Below are 18,941 nucleotides of genomic sequence, written 5' to 3' on the forward strand. Positions count from 1 at the left end.
TTTTTGTTTCTGAAACTAGTTTTTGACTACAAGTAAGGGAAAAATAGTTTGCATGCAGCTATTTATATAACACAAATGAAGGCACAAATTAGGACTCCAGAGCCGACGAGGAAGGTGTGGTGATTTTGGCATGAACAAAAACTGACCCTGATATATAAGTTAAATATCTGGCACTATTTTGCATTTATAGTTGCGGACCTAAGGGACTAACCAATCAGGAATCCATAAAAGTCTTTTCTTTGTTATCTTCTGACAATAAAATGTACTTATCAAAACTTGCTCGCTTATCTGTGCAAATAACTTATATGTATAACTGATGCAAAAAATAGGTATGTAAATAACTCCTAAAAGATCTGCTTTTGATACGTTCATAAGATCCTGTGCAGAGTCAGTATCTAAAGAATTCTTTAATATCTGAATTGAGAGAAATAAAAATGTGGAATCCAAAGGAGAAGAGGACAGCTGTGCCCTTCCAAAAGAGGAAGCACTTTTGGTTTGGTTGATGAAAGCTTAAATGGAATTTACTTTCTAATAGCTGATCCAGGTAAGTCACTACTCTTAGGGAAATGTAGGGCCAATAGGCCACATTTTGACAGGGAACACCATTGGACCATCTCCCAGAATGTTCATTTTCACGTGGAGAATGTCATGTGAAAGAATTCTTTTTGACATACGTATATAATTTGGTTGAGATAAGCACTCACTCTATTGCCACTAAAATTATATATGGTCTTAGAAAAGGTTAACACTTAAGTCACTGGGTACAGTATTCATTTTAGACTATCTCAGGAGGGGATTACACACATTTGCTCAAGAACTATTAGATTAAAATCTCTGTAAATATATATATTTTTATATACCTGCTCATGAAAAAAAGTGTCATCACGATTATATCTTCTTCCTAATCAAGTATTCTAGAATATGAAGTCATTCAAAACTAGACTGTAGAAAGAACCAGATTAGAAGCACGGCAGTGAAGTCATCAATTTGCTGTTCTTCTCCCCCAAGTTTGTTTAAATAACTATATCAGTAGCTGAGAATTATTCCACATCAGAAGCATCATTGTCAGAAAGATGGTAGTTACTTCCCTTCACCCGAATATACTCGATGTATCTCCCTTCATCAGAATCTGAAGCGCCACATGTGCATAGCCTGTTGTCAAAGAGGGTTTCAATTTCCTCTAATTTTTTCCCTTTGGTCTCAGGGAGACAGCCATAGATGAAAAGGAGTCCCACAGCAGCGAATCCAGCATAGAGGAAGAAGGCTCCTGCAATGGAAAAGAAATGTGTAAGAAGCAGTATCGCTTTTGACAATTCTTCCTGTCCATCATGTATAACCACGGTATCAAACGGAACCAAAAAATTACTACCAGCCTGGTTTACTCTAAGTATTCTAACCCTGGGAATGTAATACAATTTATCTTTCTAAACTCACGTTTAAAAACTCAAGTCACGTAATGCCAAACTCAAGAAAAACAGACAGTGGTCAGATTAAGTTCTGCTTTGAAGCTTTTCCTCAGTTCCCTGACTTCAGGGAACTACCGTCTTTAACAAGCTTTTGCCGCACTTTGTTGAGATCCCTATTATAGGGGGACCTCTATGTGCACCAAGAAGTATCAGGTGCACATACATGTTTCCAGACTAGAGGCACTTTCAGGTCAGGAGACATTTCTTATTCATCTTGTGTTGCCAGAACCAAGTACAATGATGACACTGTTGAATTAATGCCTCGGTGGGGTACATGGTAAGCACATCTGTCCTGTTTCTCATGCCCAAAGTCGAGGAGTCTTCCTAGACTACTCTCTTACTCTCATATCCAACATCCAACCTGTTAGGAAATCCTGTTGCATCTACCTTTAAAACGTAACCTGAAGATGACCACTGCTCACCACTTCAACAAGTATCTGTGGTTTGAGAGCCACCCTCTCTCCTCTGGACTGTTCCAAGAGTCTCGTAACTGATCTCCTCGTTCCTTCTCTTGGAGCCCCATGGTCCATTTTCTCCCCCTCACTACACACTTATCACCATCTGATACCGTGTTGTATTTACTGATTTGTGTTCTGTTTCCCTCCACTAGAATGTAAGCTCTGTGAGGTCAGGGAATGTTCTGCTGTAAGCTTATACATATGAGTGTAGCACAGCAACAAACATAAAATATCATTGATATCTGGTTGTATTCTAAGTGTCAATACAGCAAGCCTAGATGGATGAGATAAGTGGCTGTATGACTAGTTTATATTCTCTACGTATTTCTAAGAAACTCTTTCCTTTATATACCAATTCCCAACTTACATACAAGAGCCCATACTTTTTCTTTTGATAATGAAAAGCAGCTAACTATAATGGAGTTCCTGCCTAATTTTAGGCCTCACGTCCACACTATCCTGTAAATGAGATGGGGGAAGGAAGATGAAAAACTGATGTGACAAATGGCTGGAGAAAGGATACCAGTTTGCAAGAGATGAGAAGATGTGGGATTAAGTTTTGGCTGTATGACTTCTAAATAGTCACTTAAGTTCTTCTTTGGGCCTCAGATGCCTCATTAAGTAAAATAAAATGGTTTCTCAGCTCCTAGTTAAGTGCTGGCAGTTTATGATTCTAGAAACCTTAGTCAAAATCAGGAGCAGGAACAGGAGGGATGCTTAGGAGATGCCTGCGAGGGAGAGCTGCTCTTCTATTTCAGTGGCAAGAGTGGTCTCTGCAAGGGCCGAGTCTGTGGTTTGTCTGTGGGTTCCTAGTGCCTGGCCCTCACACACTGGGTGGCATAACACAATGATTTCCAACTGATATGCCATGAACGTTTTTAAGGATCATTTAATTAAATTAGTTTCAAAAGATGTTCAAAGCGCATTGAGTATATTCCTTTTTTTGCTCTAATGTTTTTGATCAACATGATTTAAGTGTGCTGTGGAAGTTTAGCTGTAGGTTCAAGTGTGCCGCAAGATAAACGAGGTTGAAAAATACTGGTATGGAGAATAAATGTGCTCGTTGTCAACTGTCAGATGGGAGACGCTGAGTACATCTGAAATAAAGGGCTAAACCAGACAACATAAAAATATATTCAAAGTCACACTTTATGCTGAATAGGCATAAAACTTAAAGAACTGAGCAACATTTCTCAATTCTGCCGCATCATTACAGTAAGAGAAAGACATATGAAGAATACTTTCTTAGTGAGGAACCACTGCCAGAATAGCCATCCGTGCAAACAAATTTTGGAAAGGCTCAAGGAAAACTATGGAGGAAAGATGCCACTGAACCACCCAAAGAGAGACTCTTCTGTGGAAGGAGGAGCCGTGAGAAAACAGACGGGAAACAGAGGCAGATGACGAGACATCAGGAAAGACAGGAAAGCGTAAACTAATTGAAGACATAATCTGTCAGAGCCGTGATAACTCTTTAAGGAGCTGGATTTGTATAATTCAAATTTGCTTTGCTTATTAAAAATCTAGCTATTTAGAAATACAAGGCTCCTTCATTTCGGTTTGGTTCACCATAACCTTTTTTTAAGAAAGAAGAATACTGTGAAGTAGGAACAGAAATGGAATGTTTAGCAGAGAGGGGCAAATAAGGGACAGTAATCATGATAAGGCTGCAGAGAGGTAGGCGCAGGCGGAAAAACTAAAGACCGGACCTGTAACAGAGCAAACCCAGTGCGGCTTTATAAATGTAATATATTTTATCTTTACCCTCATCTTTTGCAATTTGGGAAAAGTGACATAATTAGAAGTAACAAATCAATCTGTCAGTGCTAAACTTCCATAGTTAACAGTTAGATGGGTTAGAAAGATTCTTCAAGTTGATTACAGATTCTTACTTGTGATCCAGATTTCCAAAGCTGAATAATTATCAAAAATATTCTATTAAAATACAAGATCCTTTTTATAAAATCTGAGGACTCTAAAGCAGGCAAATGTCAAAACTGCCTGCTCAGTATGGGTTCTGCTGGTGAGATCTGCGGGCAAGCCACAGAGGAGTGTGGGCAGGAGCAGGAGGCTGTGACCTACTCTGTGGTACCTACTCATGGTAAAATCAATAATATAACTTTCCAAGTATTCTCCCAGGAATGAAAATGAAAAACCAAAAATGTCTGTTGTGAGTTTTTCAAGACTGTTGAATATTCCCCAGGTTTATTCTAAAGGAAAGAAATCTTATCAGAGTCTTAAGTTATAGATTAAAACAAACATTTAACTGAATTATACAAATTGGGGACTCAATGATCATGTTTGATTGAATTTCATTACCACAAAGCAAGAACTTTTATATAATATTATCTACGGGATCTATTTAGCTACACATGCTATATAAAAATGATATACTGGGGATACTTGAATGGTAATTTTTACTAATAAACATTACTGAATGGGGCAGAGGCAAACCTATCTAAGCAGTTTAAGAAGGAATCAAAATTTGAGCTCTTAAGATAAAACAATAAAAAAAGGAGACAGCAAAAGACAACAAGGATATTTCCAGAGAAATACACCCTAAGGATATATATCTGTTCCATCAGGAATATAAACACATAGCTTCCATGTACATATTACAATAACATCAGTAATAGGTAGATTAGAATGTCACATGAAAAGGGGAAAAACTAACCAGAACTCAAATGTCTTTCCACTACTAAGGAGTAACAGACCGACTCCATCAGCGCACTGATATAAAGAGCGCGGAGATGCAAAGCAAAAAGCTAACCAAGTATTTCTGAAAAGATGCCTGCATATGCCCTATTTAAATTGCACTTCTGTTGCCTTGTGTTTGCGATCAATAGTATTATAATGTAGACTTTCCATATTTGTGACTTTCTATAAAACATGCTTTTCTGAGGATGTAAATATACACTGAGGTCTTCAAATATTTAAGTGTTCTCAAGAATTAGTAAACTGAAGTATTTATCATACTCATATTTATATCATGAAGTTCATGAATTTATGTAAAAATTTTAATTACCAAATGGGATAAAGCAGAAATATACATCAAGTTTAAAATGCCAATGCCTTCCCTTTACAGGAAAATAAATATTTCTAAATGTTTCACTAGTGATTGGGAGAGAGTAGTTTTATAAAAAGATAGTAAAAGCACTAGATAAATAGTATTAACTAAAAGTAAATACTAATTCAGCATGTTTAGAAGAGAGAAGAAATGGATTTTTATAATGTTTCCATAAATTCATCTACAAAACTCATACATCTATTTATTCTGTTTCTTTTCTTTTATTGAGACAGAGTATGACTCTGTCACCCTGGGTGGCTCATAGCAACCTCAAACTCTTGGCTCAAGTGATCCTCTTGTCTCAGCTTCCCTAGTAGCTGGGACTACAGGTGCCTACCATAACTTCCAGCTAATTTTTTCTACTTTTAGTACAGACGTGGTTTTGCTCTTGCTCAGGCTGCTCTTTAACTCCTGAGCGCAAGGAATCCACACACCTCAGCCTCTTAAAGTGCTAGGATTACAGGCATGAGCCATTGAGCCTGGCTTGCTTTATTCATTTGATGAACACTTTGGGGTGTTTACCAGGTGAACAGATTGCCCTGGAAAGAACTGGGAATATAATGGTGAGCAAAGCATAGACAGCCCTCCAGGGATTTATAGTCTAACAGTGGGAGGTGAGGGGAGGGGAGGAAACAGATAAATAAACCTGTTCTTGCAAAAAGCAATTAATAAGTGCCCAGAGCATAGGATGAGGTGAGGTGGAGGAGGGGATCAGAGAAGGTCTTCTGGAAGAATAGTACAAGCAATAGGCATTCCACATAGACCACTGAAGCTGACGGGGAAGCTGTAATGAAAAGCTCACATTTCATTATGTCATATGGACAATGTAGAATGCTCTCTCTTTTTTGTTTATTTTTCTGAGATACTGTCTCACTCTGTTGCCTGGGCTAGAGTGCAGTGGAATCATTACAGCTCACTGCAACCTCATACTCCTAGGCTCAAGCCATCCTCCTGCTGCAGCCTCCTCAGTAGCTGGAACTACAGGCCCACACCACCATGCCAAGTCCAAGTTTATTTCTTTATTTATTTTTTGTAGTGACAGGGATCTCACTGTGTTGCCCAGGGTGGTCTGGCACTCTTGGCCTTAAGTCATTGCCTGCTTTAGCCTACCAAAGTGCTAGGATTGCAGGTGTGAAGCACCACACCTGGCCAGAAATGGTGTATCTAAAAAGTCTTTTCACCTTAGTAAAAATGGATTTGGAGTAGCTCTCCGAAGTATTTTTGTAGAACGGCCATTTATTAATACTACTGTTTTCTTTGAAGCGTGGTCTCCACCCATTTTCATTTGAACACTTTCATCACATCTACAGTTGGGAAGCATTAAATGCTGGTCCCAGAGGACGCTGACACGCACAGCCTTGGCCTGAACAGCACAGATGATGGATGGAAGGCAAACGCACAGCAATCACACCTGCAGGTATCTGGGCAAGCTTTCCAGGCTCTGCTGATTCTGCTCTTGGACTTGACTCCATCTCTATCGTAAGACATGTCACTGGCCCTGCCTGTATCTCTTTACCATTTTTTAAATTGTTTATCTTTCTTTGTTAAACTAAAAGCTATGCTGTAACGATTTCCAACTCCCGGGGGAGGTGACTGGGAGATGTTTGGGTTGAGAGAGTGGGTAGGCGACAGCCCTGATCACTGAGGGCAAGAAGCAATATTGTTGAGGGAAGGAGACTTTTTTCTTTCCCCAGATCCATTTCCCAGGCATGTGGTGGAATAAGAAAGCCACCTGGAGACATTTGTAACAGCAAAAATATAACCACGTAGCCTTTCAATCACAAGTGATAGTATTTATCATTAAAACTGAAAATATCTTGTACAAAACATTCTCTTACCATAGTATGTAAGATACTCTGCTGTGTGTAAAAACGTTAACGAAACCAGAACATTGAAAATCCAGTTTATTCCAGATGAACAGGCATTTCCTGTACTTCTTGCCCAAAGGGGATATATTTCAGAATTCACAGTCCAAGGCATTGGTCCCATTCCTGAGAAGTAAAAAATTAAATTTAGTAAAAGAGTATATAAGGAATTTAAAAAATAGTAGCTTGAAGCCTCTAAAAAGAGGCAATTTAACACAACAATAATAACAAAGCCTTTGTTTACCAGGTGCAAAGAAAACAAGGTATAAAATAAGGGCCAGAAGAGCAGTCCAGGAATACGGAGTAGGGCAGAAATTGTAAGCCCAGAAAACGTCTTCGGTTTTGAACTTGGTTTCATTTTCACACCTGAAAAATAATGCAACGTAAAGATTAACTAATGTTTTAAAGTTGAGTTGCAGAAATTCAATGAGCTTATATTGAATGTATGTGGAAATTCCCTAATGTCTTTAAAAAAAGGATCCAAGAAGTTTTCTTGAAAAAACTTAAAAAAAATAGATTATTAGATATATAAACTCACAGAAAACTTTTTAGAACTAAATATAATTCAAGAGTAACCCAAAGAAATACACTGTGTTCCATTCCCACTACATAAAAATTAGACATTCTTTCTTTTTTGAGACAGAGTCTCACTATATCACCCTCAGTAGAGTTCTGTGGTGTCATAGCTCACAGTAACCTCAAACTCTTGGGCTTAAACGATTCTCTTGCCTCAGCCTCCCAAGTAGCTGGGACTCTACAGGTGTCCACCACAACGCCCGGCTATTTTTTTGTTGTAGTTGTCATTGTTGTTTAGCAGGCCTGGGCCGGGTTTGAACATGTCAGCCCCCGTGTATGTGGCTGGCGCCCTAACTACTAAGCTACGGGCACCGAGTCTAGACGTGATTTCTAATTAGTCCTTGGCAGCTGCAGTTAACACTTCAAGACCACTGAGAGCCAGTGTGTTGTGGTAGAAAGACCTTGGAGTTTGAGGTCAGGACAAGATTCAAATTTTTTCATCTGTAAAATGAGGATAATATCTTACAAGCTATTTTAAGGATCAGAAGCATCACCTGTAAAGGGGTGACAGGGTAGATGAGAGAAGCATAGGACGGGGGGCAGTGACATCTCTGATTCCACAGAGCACTTCTCTTCCTGGTCTGTGTGCCTGTGTCTCTATCAGTCACTCCTAGATGACCTTCCCTCCGGTTCTGTACTGAAGTGTCCTGCGGTTTAGACTGATCTTCACGCTGAACTTCCAGTTCTTTCCCTTAACTGCCCCTAAAGATCCTAACAGTCTCAAAAACATTCTTATCCCCACTGTCAGTGTAGACTACTGCTCTGCTTCCTGTAACCTCTGGCTTTGAACCTGGACGGCCGAGCCCTGTTATTTATTAGCTCCCCATGGCACTGCGTCTGTCTTGACGCTGTGGGTGCCCTGTCAGTCCACCCCATCTCACTCCCTGCCACATTCATTTATTTTTCATTCTGGCTCATAATACTTGGCCTCAGAGTTCCTTATTTCATCTCCAAAACCTCAGAGAGGGTATTTTATAGTGTGCTTGATTTGGAACTATTTTACTTCAATACTTCACACTTCAGGCATCCCTTTTCTGATCACAATCACTTTATTTCCTCATTTCTGATGATATGAATTTGTGCTACACTGAAATGAGTCTTAAGATTCTGAATTCCTCTCAGTATTCTCTTACCTCATCGCTCAGCTTATACTAACGCCAGCACAGGCCTACCTCAGAGACCGCAGGGTGAGTTCCAGACCACATAAAAGTTGTGCCTAGATTTTATTGTGTTCTATTGAGTACACAATAGCATATGTCTAAAAACCCACTGTACATATCTTGATTAAAATACTATAGTGCTAAAAAATGCCAATGATCATCTGGGTGTTGAGCAAGTTCTAATTCTTTTTGCGGGTAGAGGGTCTAGTCTTGACACTGATGGCTGCTGAAGGGGGGTGGCTATGGCAATTTCTTAAAACAGACAACAATGAAATGCATTCATTGATGCTTCCTTTCATGAAAGATTTCTCCGTAGTGTGCAGGGATATTTTATAGCATTTCACCCACAGAACTTCTTCCGAAATTGGAGTGAACTCTCTCAAACCCTGTTGCTGCTTTTGTAACTAAGTTCATACAATATTCTAAATCCTTTGTTGTCATTTCAACGACGTTCACAGCATCTTTACTGGGAATAGATTCCCCTCAGAAACCACTTTCTTTGCTCCTCCATATGAAGCACCTCCTCACCCCTTGCAGTTTTATCACGAGGTGGCACCAATTCCGTCCCATCTGAGGCTCTTCTAATGCTCCGTCTCTTGCTTTTTTCCCACCACATCTGCAGTTACTTTCCTCCGCTGTAGTCTTGAACCACCCAAAGTCATCCATGAGGGTTGGAATCAACTTTTTCCAAACTCCTGCACATGTTGGTATTTTGACCTCTTCTCATTAATTGCAAATATTCTTTTTTTTTTGAGACAGAGCCTCAAGCTGTCGCCCTGGGTAGAGTGCTGTGACATCACAGCTCACAGCAACCTCCAACTCCTGGGCTCAAGCAAGTCTCCTGCCTTCATCTCCCAAGTGGCTGGCATTACAGGTGCCCGCCACAATGCCTGGCTATTTTTTTGGTTGCAGCCGTCGTTGTTTGGCAGGCCCAGGCTGGATTTGAACCCTCCAGCTCAGGTGTATGTGGCTGGCGCCTTAGCTGTTTGAGCCACAGGTGCCGAGCCAATTGCAAATATTCTTAATGGCCTATATTAATCGAACGGTGAATCGTTGCTAGGTTTTCAATTGACTCTGCCCAGATTCACCAGAGAAATCACTATCTATAGCATCTGTAGCTTTATAAAATGCATTTCTTAAATGTGAGATTTGAAAGTTGATATTACTCCTTGATACCTGGGCTACAGGATGGATGTTGGGTTAGCAGGCATGAAACAACACTGATCTCCTTGTACATCTCCCTCAGAGCTCTTGGGTGACTAGGTGCACTGCCAATAAGCAGTCATATTTTCAACGGAATCTTTCTTTCTGAGCAGTAGTCTCAGTAGTGGGAAGTCGTGTTGTAAACAGATGTGCTGTCATCCTGGCTTTGTTGTTCCATTTATAGATCACAGGAAGAGTAGATTAGGCGTAACTCTTCAGGGCCCTGGATTTTCAGAGTGGTCAATGAACACTGGCTTCAGCATAAAGTTACCAACAGTTTTAGTCCCTAATGGGAGAGTTACGTCTTTCAAGCCAGGCACTGACTTGTCCTCTCTAGCTATAAGAGTCCTAGATGGCATCTTCTTCCAATGGAAGGCTCTTCTGTTATCGACCCTGGAAATCTGTTGTTTAGTGTAGCCACTTTCGTCCGTTATCTTAGCTGGATCTTTTGGATAACTTGCTGCTTCGCTTTGAACTTTTATCAACAGCTTTTCTTTCTTTAAACCCCATGAACCAAGCTTTGCTAGCTTCAAACTTTTCTTCTGCAACTTTCTCACCTCTCTCAGCCTTTATAGAACCAGAGAGAGTTAAGGTCTTACTCGGGATTAGGCTTCAGCTTAAGGGGATTTTCATGGCTGGCATGTTCTATCCAGACCACTCAAAATTTTCTCCATCTCAGTAAGAAGTCTGTTTTGCATCATTTGATTTCCTTGGAATACAACTTTTAATTCCCTTCAAGAACTTTTCCTTTGAATTCTCAATGTGGCTAACTGTTGGCACTAGATGCCTCGCTTTTGGCCTCTCTTGGCTTTTGACAGGCCTTCCTCACTAAGCTTAATCATTTCTACCTTTTAAAGAAGAGATACTCTTTTCTCTTGAACACGTATAGGCCACTGTAGGTGTATTCATTGCCCTAATTCAATATTGTTGTGTCTCAGGGAATAGGCAGCCCAGAGAAGAGAGAGAGATGGGAGCAGAGATCATCAGAGGAGAAGTCAGAACATGCAGGTGTATTAAGTTCACTGTCTTAGATGGGCATGGTTTGTGGTTCCATGAGTCAACTGCAGTGGTGACATTAAAGATCACTGATCACCACAACAGATATAATAACAATGAAAAAGTTTGCAGGTGTGAGAGGGACCAGACACAGAAACGCGAAGTCGGCACATGCTGTTGGAAAGTGGTGCTGACAGACTTGTTTAACGTGGGGTCGTCAGAAACCTTCAATTTGTAAAACACAGTATCTGCAAAGCATGATGAAGCAAAGTGTATGAGTTTGCATATTATCTTCACTGGCCTCTAGAATCCAACCTTCCTCTATAAGAATGAAGGAAGAATCTGCTGCTTCCTAACCCTGGGTGGTGCCATTAACTTCATGTCAGAAGCTGGCCAAAGTCATGAACCCCCAGTGTTGGGGTCTGTTAAAAGTTCATGCAATTTCATCTCCATTGGGTCTCTAGATAAGATCTAATAAGATGCTCATTTTATCCCTTAATGAATTCTCTAATTCAATACACTTTTGCTAAACATTGCATCAGTTAATTAAAATATTTCTTCTAGACTTGAAATTTTCCCCTCTGCTTTCTATAGACGAATTTGCCTCCTTCTTAAATAAATTCTAGAAGAAGAATTGAGGACCTTCAATTTGAACATCAGTTTTCTCTATTCAACCTTCATTTTTCTATGCTTTTAACTTTTGAAAAAGGTTCTATTTTGAAAAAATAAAAAGCAAATAATCTCTTGTCCTTCTTCCAGTGGTACCAAGTCTCTCCCATCTCTCAGGACTGCCCTTCCTACCTCCGGTCTTGCATCTTATTTCCGTCTGCCTCCTCGGGGGTCATGTTCCTTTATTAGTCTATCTTTTTCCTGCCATTGTCATTTTCTTCCTACCTTGTCCTTCCCTCTGTCTACAGCAAGATGTCTCCTATTCAGCCCTTCTCATGTTACTGCCACTAGCTCTCCTAACATTATAGTAGTTTATATTCATGAGTTCCACATCACTACCAATCTTTCACAGCCCAGCTCCCCCACCTCCCAGATGCCAGCTGACTCTGATTCGTCCTGTTTTCCTTAATCTGCTTACCCCCAAGTCATCAGTGATCTTCTAATCTCCAAATTCAGTCTCCTTGTCTTAATCTTGATGCTCTGATTACTCTGTGGTGGCTGATATTGCCGACCACCCTCCTTCCTTCTCTTCCCACTTTGCTTTTATGTCTTCATTGCCATCTTATCTTTCTGACCGTATGTATTTACTGCTTTTTAAAAACATCTCTTCTACTTCTCAACCTTTCAATACAAGTGTCTTCTAAGATAATGTTTCAGGGCCTATACCCTCTCTCGTAATCATCCCATCTAATTTTAGAACTTTATACCTTCTACACGGCTGCTTCTAAATAGTTTATTGTAGTATTGACCTTTCCTCAAGCTCCATTGATGGAATTTGGGTTTCTGCTGAACATCTCAATACGCTGCTGTGTCCTCATACACAATATGGCTACATGAGAATGCACAGTTTTCTCCAGAAAGCAAGAGTGGGGGCTGTTCTTAGTTCAGATTGTGACTTTACCTCTTACTGACTGTATTCATTCATTCAAAAATTTATTTAGTGAGCACTTCTCATGTATCAGACATTAGAGATAGTAGCTATGAACAGAATAACACTGGTGCATTTGTGGAACCTTGAGGTTAGTGGGCACTGATGTGGTCCTCTTTCCTGATCTATAAAATAGGGCAAGGTCCCGTATCACAGGCTGTTGGGAAGATCAGTTGTTCCATGTGCATGAACATACTGTAGCCACGTACCAAGTGCTTGGCACACTGCCTGGCACCTGGTGTATGCACAATAAACATTACTTTATAGAGACCTCATGACACTGCTATTTTAGTTAGCATAGCTTTCCCCCAAATTGAAATGCCTTAAAATCTTAAGAGTTGTCTTTGTTGTTTTCTTACCCATTTCTCTTTAGGTCCTCCATACTCTTTCTTTCTTTTTTTTTTTTTTTTAAGAGACTTTCTTGCCCAGGCTAGAGTGCTGTGGAATCAGCCTAGTTCACAGCAACCTCAAACTCCTGGGTCCAAGAGATCCTCCTGCCTCTGCATCCCAGTAGCTGGGAGTACAGGGGCCTGCCACCAATCCTGGCTAATTTTCCTATTTGTAGGAGAGATGAGGTCTTGCTCTCAGGCTGGTCTCATACTCCTGAGCTGAAGTGATTCTCCCTCATTGGCCTCCCAGAGTACCAGGATTACAGGCATCAGCTATCACACCCAGACCTACATCCTCTATTTTCTGAAATCCAAGTAAAACAGAGAGGATAAGACTATGAGCTTTGGCACCGACACCCCAGGTTCAAATCTAGCCTGGGACACCCAGATGTGAAGCTAGGATATATGTGACCTCTCGGTACTTAACTTCTTGAAGCTATGTCCTCATCTGTAAAATCAGGATTTTTCCTGGCATCTACTGCACGGGAAATACTTTGGGGCTTATGTGAGATAATGTATACAAAGAACTTCACATAGTCCAGGCAGGAAATCATATTTTCTAGATATAACTTCTTGAATCTGACTCTTCATTTCCATTGACGTTAATACCCAGTCTAATTCAGACTCTGAGCGTTGGTGCCGCCACCACATCTGTCTCTGTGGTAGGTGGATTGGAGCAGCTCCACGATCCCTGTTTCTGACATCTATGCCCTTGTACTACACATAGTCCCCTCCCCTTGACTATAGTAGTGACCTTGTTTTCAACCAACAGAATAAGGCAAAGGTGACAGGTCAAATGGGATTAAGTGTGTAAGACTATAGTATAATTCAGCTAAAGTCTCCCACTTCTTTGCTGGTTTTGGAGAACCAACCTGCAAGATGCCTATGTTGGGCGGCCCATGAGAAGGAACTGAGGGCAGCCTCTGGTCAACAGCTAGCAAGAATCTGAAGTTCTTGGTATAAAACCACACCTTACTGCAATCTAACGAAAGTGAATCCTTCCCCAGTTGAGCCTTAAGATGAAACTGCAGCTCCAGTCATCACCTTCACTGCAGTGGCCTTGTGAGACCCTAACCAGTGGGCCCAGCCAAGCTGTGCCTCTAACTCCTGACCCACAAGAACTGCTAAATGAGTATGTATTGCAAGAGAAAATGAATACAGTTCCCTCATTATTTTTCCTTCTCCTACCATTCCTTTCTTCACACTCCCACCCCACAAGGTTAAACTTTCTAGATGCTGCTCTGACTGCCTCATGGCTCATCCCAACTACCTACAAAATAAGGCCTACAGAATGTGGCTGTAGTCTGCCTTCTTTTGTGCTGCTATACAAATCTTTTCCTCCAACTAAAGAAGACTATTTACTTCCTGGGAATACTAATGCTTTCCAGACCCAGTATCATCTTCTCATGCTATTTCCTATAACTGGAGGCACACTCTCACTCAAAACCCACCCTTACTATTTTAGGCTGGGCCAGATGCTACCCATTCACCTGTCTGAAATATCCTTTCTCTTCTCTACTCCTTCTCATTTTCCTCATTTACATTGTGATGACATAGTGCTCCATATTATCCTATCTGAATATGCTCAGCCTTTTTCTGTACTGGACTCTCATCCTAGGCAATACAGCCTGGCACAGGTGTCCATCCTGCCACTTACCAACCTTGGCTAAGTTACGTAACCTTTGTGTGCCTTGATTTTCTTGTAAAATACCACTTCCAAATAGAATCATTACACAGATTAAATAAGGTAATAACTTATAACAAAGAAAGAAATTTATAAGTGTTTGCCAATGAACAGCCACTTTTGTATTCTTTTTATCTCCATCTCTTGTCCATCACAGTACTCTACATAAATGGTCACTGATTGATGAATGAAGCCTTTCCACTTGCATTTGTGAGTAGAAAACAGCATCAAAAATCCCTCAGTGGGGCTTGGTGCCTGTAGCACAGTAGTTATGGCACCAGACACATGCACTGAGGTTGGTGAGTTCGAGCCTGGCCCAGGCCAGCTAAACAACAATGACAACTGCAACAACAACAAAATAGCTGGATGTTGTGTTGGGCACCTCTAGTCCACACCTCTAGGTGTGGTAGGCACCTCCTACTTGGGAGGCTGAGGCAAGAGAATCGCTTAAGGCCAAGAGTTTGAGGTTGCTGTGAGCTGTGATGCCATAGCACTCTATGGAGGGCAACAAATGAGACTCTGTCTCAAAAAAAAAAAAAAAAAGGAATCCCTTGATTAATCATCCCCACCAATGAAATAATTTGGAGCTATTAAGATCTTAAAATAAGATAATAAGCAAGGAAAGATAAAAGAGAAGGCTGGGTATGGTGGCTCATGCCTGTAATCCTAGCACTCTTAGAGGCTGAGGTGGGAGGATCACTTGAGGTCAGCAGTTCAAGATTAGCCTGAGGAAGAGTAAGACCCCCTCTATACTAAAAATAAAAAAAAAACTAGCTAAGAATGGTGGTCCACACCTATAGTTCTAGCTACTCAGAGGCTGAGGCAGGAGAACCACTTGAGCCCAGGAGTTGCTGTGAGCTGTGCTGACACCACTGGACTCCTCTAGCTGGGGTGATAGACTGAGACTCCACCTCAAAAGAGAGAGAGAGAAAAGAAGATGGAAGGAAAAAAGAAAGGCAACAGCAGCTAGGCTCCTGGGGAGAGGACTGTTTACAAATAAATAACTGAAGTTCACAGGAAAATATTCTATTTAGTGTTTTCATTATTATCACAGTACTTGTGTGATCTCTTGCTGTGACAACGGTAAGTAGGATATTTTAGCAGGGACTCTGTGCTTGCCCCATTGTACTTTTCTACCATCTGGTATGTACATTTGCATGTGTCAAATAGGCCGAGCAACTAACTCACTGTCACCCTCATGCTGATTTTAGGAAGGCACTGCAGTCACTGACCTGGGAATTACACTCAGCTAAAGACTGAGAATGTGACATCACAGTGGACCTTTAAAATACGAACACTAGGTATCCCAAATAAAAAACAAAAAGGTGCATTGCCAACGTTATTGCAGAATACCCTTATGCTTTCCTGGCAACTGCTGCTGGAAGTACATAATGCTGCTGAGAAGGAACAAAAATACTTTGACATCAGTGTGTGGGTTGGGATTAGAGAAGTCACGCTCCTGGACGTGGCATCTTTTTACCACATCCTAGAGCAAAACCAGAAAAAGGCTACAATCAGAGGAAGCTGTGCAGAGGGTACCACAGGGGACAAAACAGCAGAATTAAATGCTGACAGGTGTCTCATTTTGGCAGAATAAGAGAACTAATCTTTACCAGCAGAACGACTAGATAAAATCTGACGTACAGACAGAATCAGTCCCTGCTCCAGTCAAGGAACCCACAGCGCTGCCTTTAGGAACACATCGTGAGATTAACAGCTCTCTTTCAAGGTGAACAATTCTTCCCTGCCCACTCAACGCCCACCTCACAAATCGATTCACAAGTACAGCTATTTTTGTGTGTGTGTGTGTGTGTGTGTGTGTGTGACCTTCCCGTCAAATGTCCATGGAGTTTTAAACCAAATAAGTAACCAAAGGAACTAAGCAGTGCAAATCCGTAGCTGCTCCTGTCACAGTTACCCGTAAGTAATGTATCTCCTTGCTGCTTAATCCGCACGGGCTTTTTCTCTTGCCCCTTTATTCAGAGGGATGCGGTAACTTCACGGCTTTATGTTTATATACAGGAGTAAGAGAAAAGAAACATGGCCTGAACTTAAAAAGAAAAAGTTCAGATTTTATCTATCCAGTCCTAATCACATAAACCTATGAAACTTTATCCCTTTCCCAAAGGAGCTGATTAAATATCTAGGATTTTGGAAAAGGGGAGGGAAAGCTTCCTGCAGTTTGGGTGACATACCTACCACGGTCCTACGGGATTCCTGAGCATGCTTTGCTGGCTAATCCATTACTGAGGAGGGTGAACGGAGCACAATTTCATGTCTAGTTCCTGGCACAGGACTGAGACTTCTCTGGACAACGTCACTGATCTATCACCTCAGAACCTGGATATCTCTAAGGGTTAACTCTAATAGTTCTTTATAGAAATTTGTGATCTAATTACACAGGTACAATTTGAGGGTAGAGGTGGACAGGTACCTAGGAAAGGATAGAGTATCTCCCCCGGACAAGATACCTTTTCTCTTATCTGAGGAGAAATAATTAGAGAACTAGGTTGACATAAATTTACCATAAGCAACCCAAGTCATACAAAATTCTAGCTTTATGTTATCCCATCAAAGTGACCAGGAAAAGTTACTGTTCCAAACCTGACTCATTACTTCTCTGACATTTTAAATTATTGTTCAGTAGGCATAAGACCTATTTAATAATCTAACATGAAATAAAGTTGTGGGTAAGCATAGGGGGCATGGCAACATAGCATTGAAACCCTAAACATAGATGAGTAAGTTTAGAAACAAATAACTCCCTCCTTGCTGTGTGCAGACCCCGTGCAAGGTCTTGGCCTTGAAAAATTCCCTATTGTCTAGCCATTTCTTTTGTTTGTTTTTGGCAGATGACTGTCACAGGCAAGTCGAAAACGAAACCTAATCTTTTAGTTACTATTACTTTTCCGGGAAAAAAGATCTTGAGAATTATTGAGACAATTAAATCATAGGCGAGGGCAAATTTCTAAAATATTAGAAATTCGGTGCGAAAAGGCAATTTTTATTAATAAAATTTTATTTGTAGATAAATTATTGTATCTAAACCCTTTATCAGTATGCTGACTAGCTTATGTGCTCTTAAGTATGGAAAATGGATGGACAGAATGTGGATGCAGAAGCAAATGAAAACAAAAACAACACTTAAAGCCAATGGGAATACAGTGATAGTGGTATAGTCTCTAATTGTGGTAACAATTTAAATTGGTATCATCTCCCTTTGGAAAGAAATTTTGCAATTTAGGTGTAAGAACACTCATACCCTCTGTCCCAGTCATACTTAAAATGGGAAAATATTATATGCTGAAAGATGTACTTACGATTGTACTTTCATTAATCCTGGGATTGTCACAGATAAATAATTAGAAAAAACAAAAATATCCTACAATAGGAGGGTTGTCTTTCAAGGTACCACTAAATAATAAAGCAAATAGGAAAATAATAATTATAAAATAAGCTAGGCTGAACCACCAAGGTTAGCCTAGGTGGCAGAGTGGTGAGAACGAAACCTTCATTTCACCTGTTACTTTCTTTTTGGTATCAAACTGGCCAAGAAGCAGTGCAGTGGGTGTACGTAAAATCCATCACAGGAGGAAGTGGATGTGGCTCCCCTGTTCCTCTCAAGCTCCTCTCAGACTTGTCCCTGAAGTTTTGTGGTCAGTTTAAAGACTCTGCCAGGTCAGAGAAGCCTTGGACTCTGCCTTGGTGAGAGTCTACATTAGCATTCAGGGTTCAACCTCGTAACTGCAGAGGAAAATTTTTCTACTGTATGACTTCATAAGAAAATACTTTGTCATTCTTTCTCTTGCCGTATCATCACATCTATAGCAGACCTGGCCATGGCCTACTTCCCGGAGACTATCTGGAAACATGGAAAATGTCACCAAGTTGGCGGTGGACAGGAAATCAACTACAAAATGTTTTCTTGGGTCTAAAGCTACCAAGAAATGGATGAGAGTGACTACAAATGTGGAAACTGGATGGAAGAATTCATTAAGATGATGACTGTTTTCACTTTCGAACCTACTTGGGACCTGAAGTGTTTCAGATTTTGAATTTTAGAGCATTTGTAATATACCACTTGGTGAGCCTCCCTAATCTGAAAGTCTGAAATCTGAAATGCTCCCATGAGTATTCCCTCTGAGTGTCATGTTGGTGCTCAAAAAGTTGTGGATATTGGAGCATTTTGGATTTTAGATTTTTGGATTGAGATACTTAATATGTAGTTGTGATAGTATTGGCAAGATGGGAGAAACTTCAGTGATTAATAGACAATCTTGGGCCCCTTTTTCCATATTTCTGTTTTATGGTATAATTTTTCCCATAATAAAAATGAGGCATTAGTGCTAAAGTATTAGCCATGTTCCTGCTTCAGCTGGCATTCAGAGGAAGAGAATCAGATACCTTCATCATGCGGTTTCTTCCCATAGACCAAAGGCCTCAAGCTCTGGTTTCCATATTTATACTATGGGGTCACTAC

General features: G+C 40.6%; 1 protein-coding gene across 1 annotated transcript in view; it reads right to left on the bottom strand.

Annotated features, from left to right (window-relative positions):
- SLC2A13 (solute carrier family 2 member 13) overlaps positions 1 to 18,941 on the bottom strand; it is a 349,721-nt gene continuing 330,780 nt past the window's right edge. Inside the window, exons 8-10 of the mRNA XM_003793533.2 lie at positions 7,101 to 7,222; positions 6,830 to 6,982; positions 1 to 1,267 (exon numbers count right to left, since the gene is read on the bottom strand). Coding sequence (XP_003793581.1) covers positions 1,041 to 1,267; positions 6,830 to 6,982; positions 7,101 to 7,222 — 502 coding nt within the window. The 3' untranslated portion in view covers positions 1 to 1,040. The remainder of the gene's footprint in view (positions 1,268 to 6,829; positions 6,983 to 7,100; positions 7,223 to 18,941) is intronic.

This window comes from Otolemur garnettii, unplaced genomic scaffold (genome assembly GCF_000181295.1).
Source record: "Otolemur garnettii isolate 467f Iridium unplaced genomic scaffold, OtoGar3 scaffold00070, whole genome shotgun sequence".
NCBI lineage: Eukaryota > Metazoa > Chordata > Mammalia > Primates > Galagidae > Otolemur > Otolemur garnettii.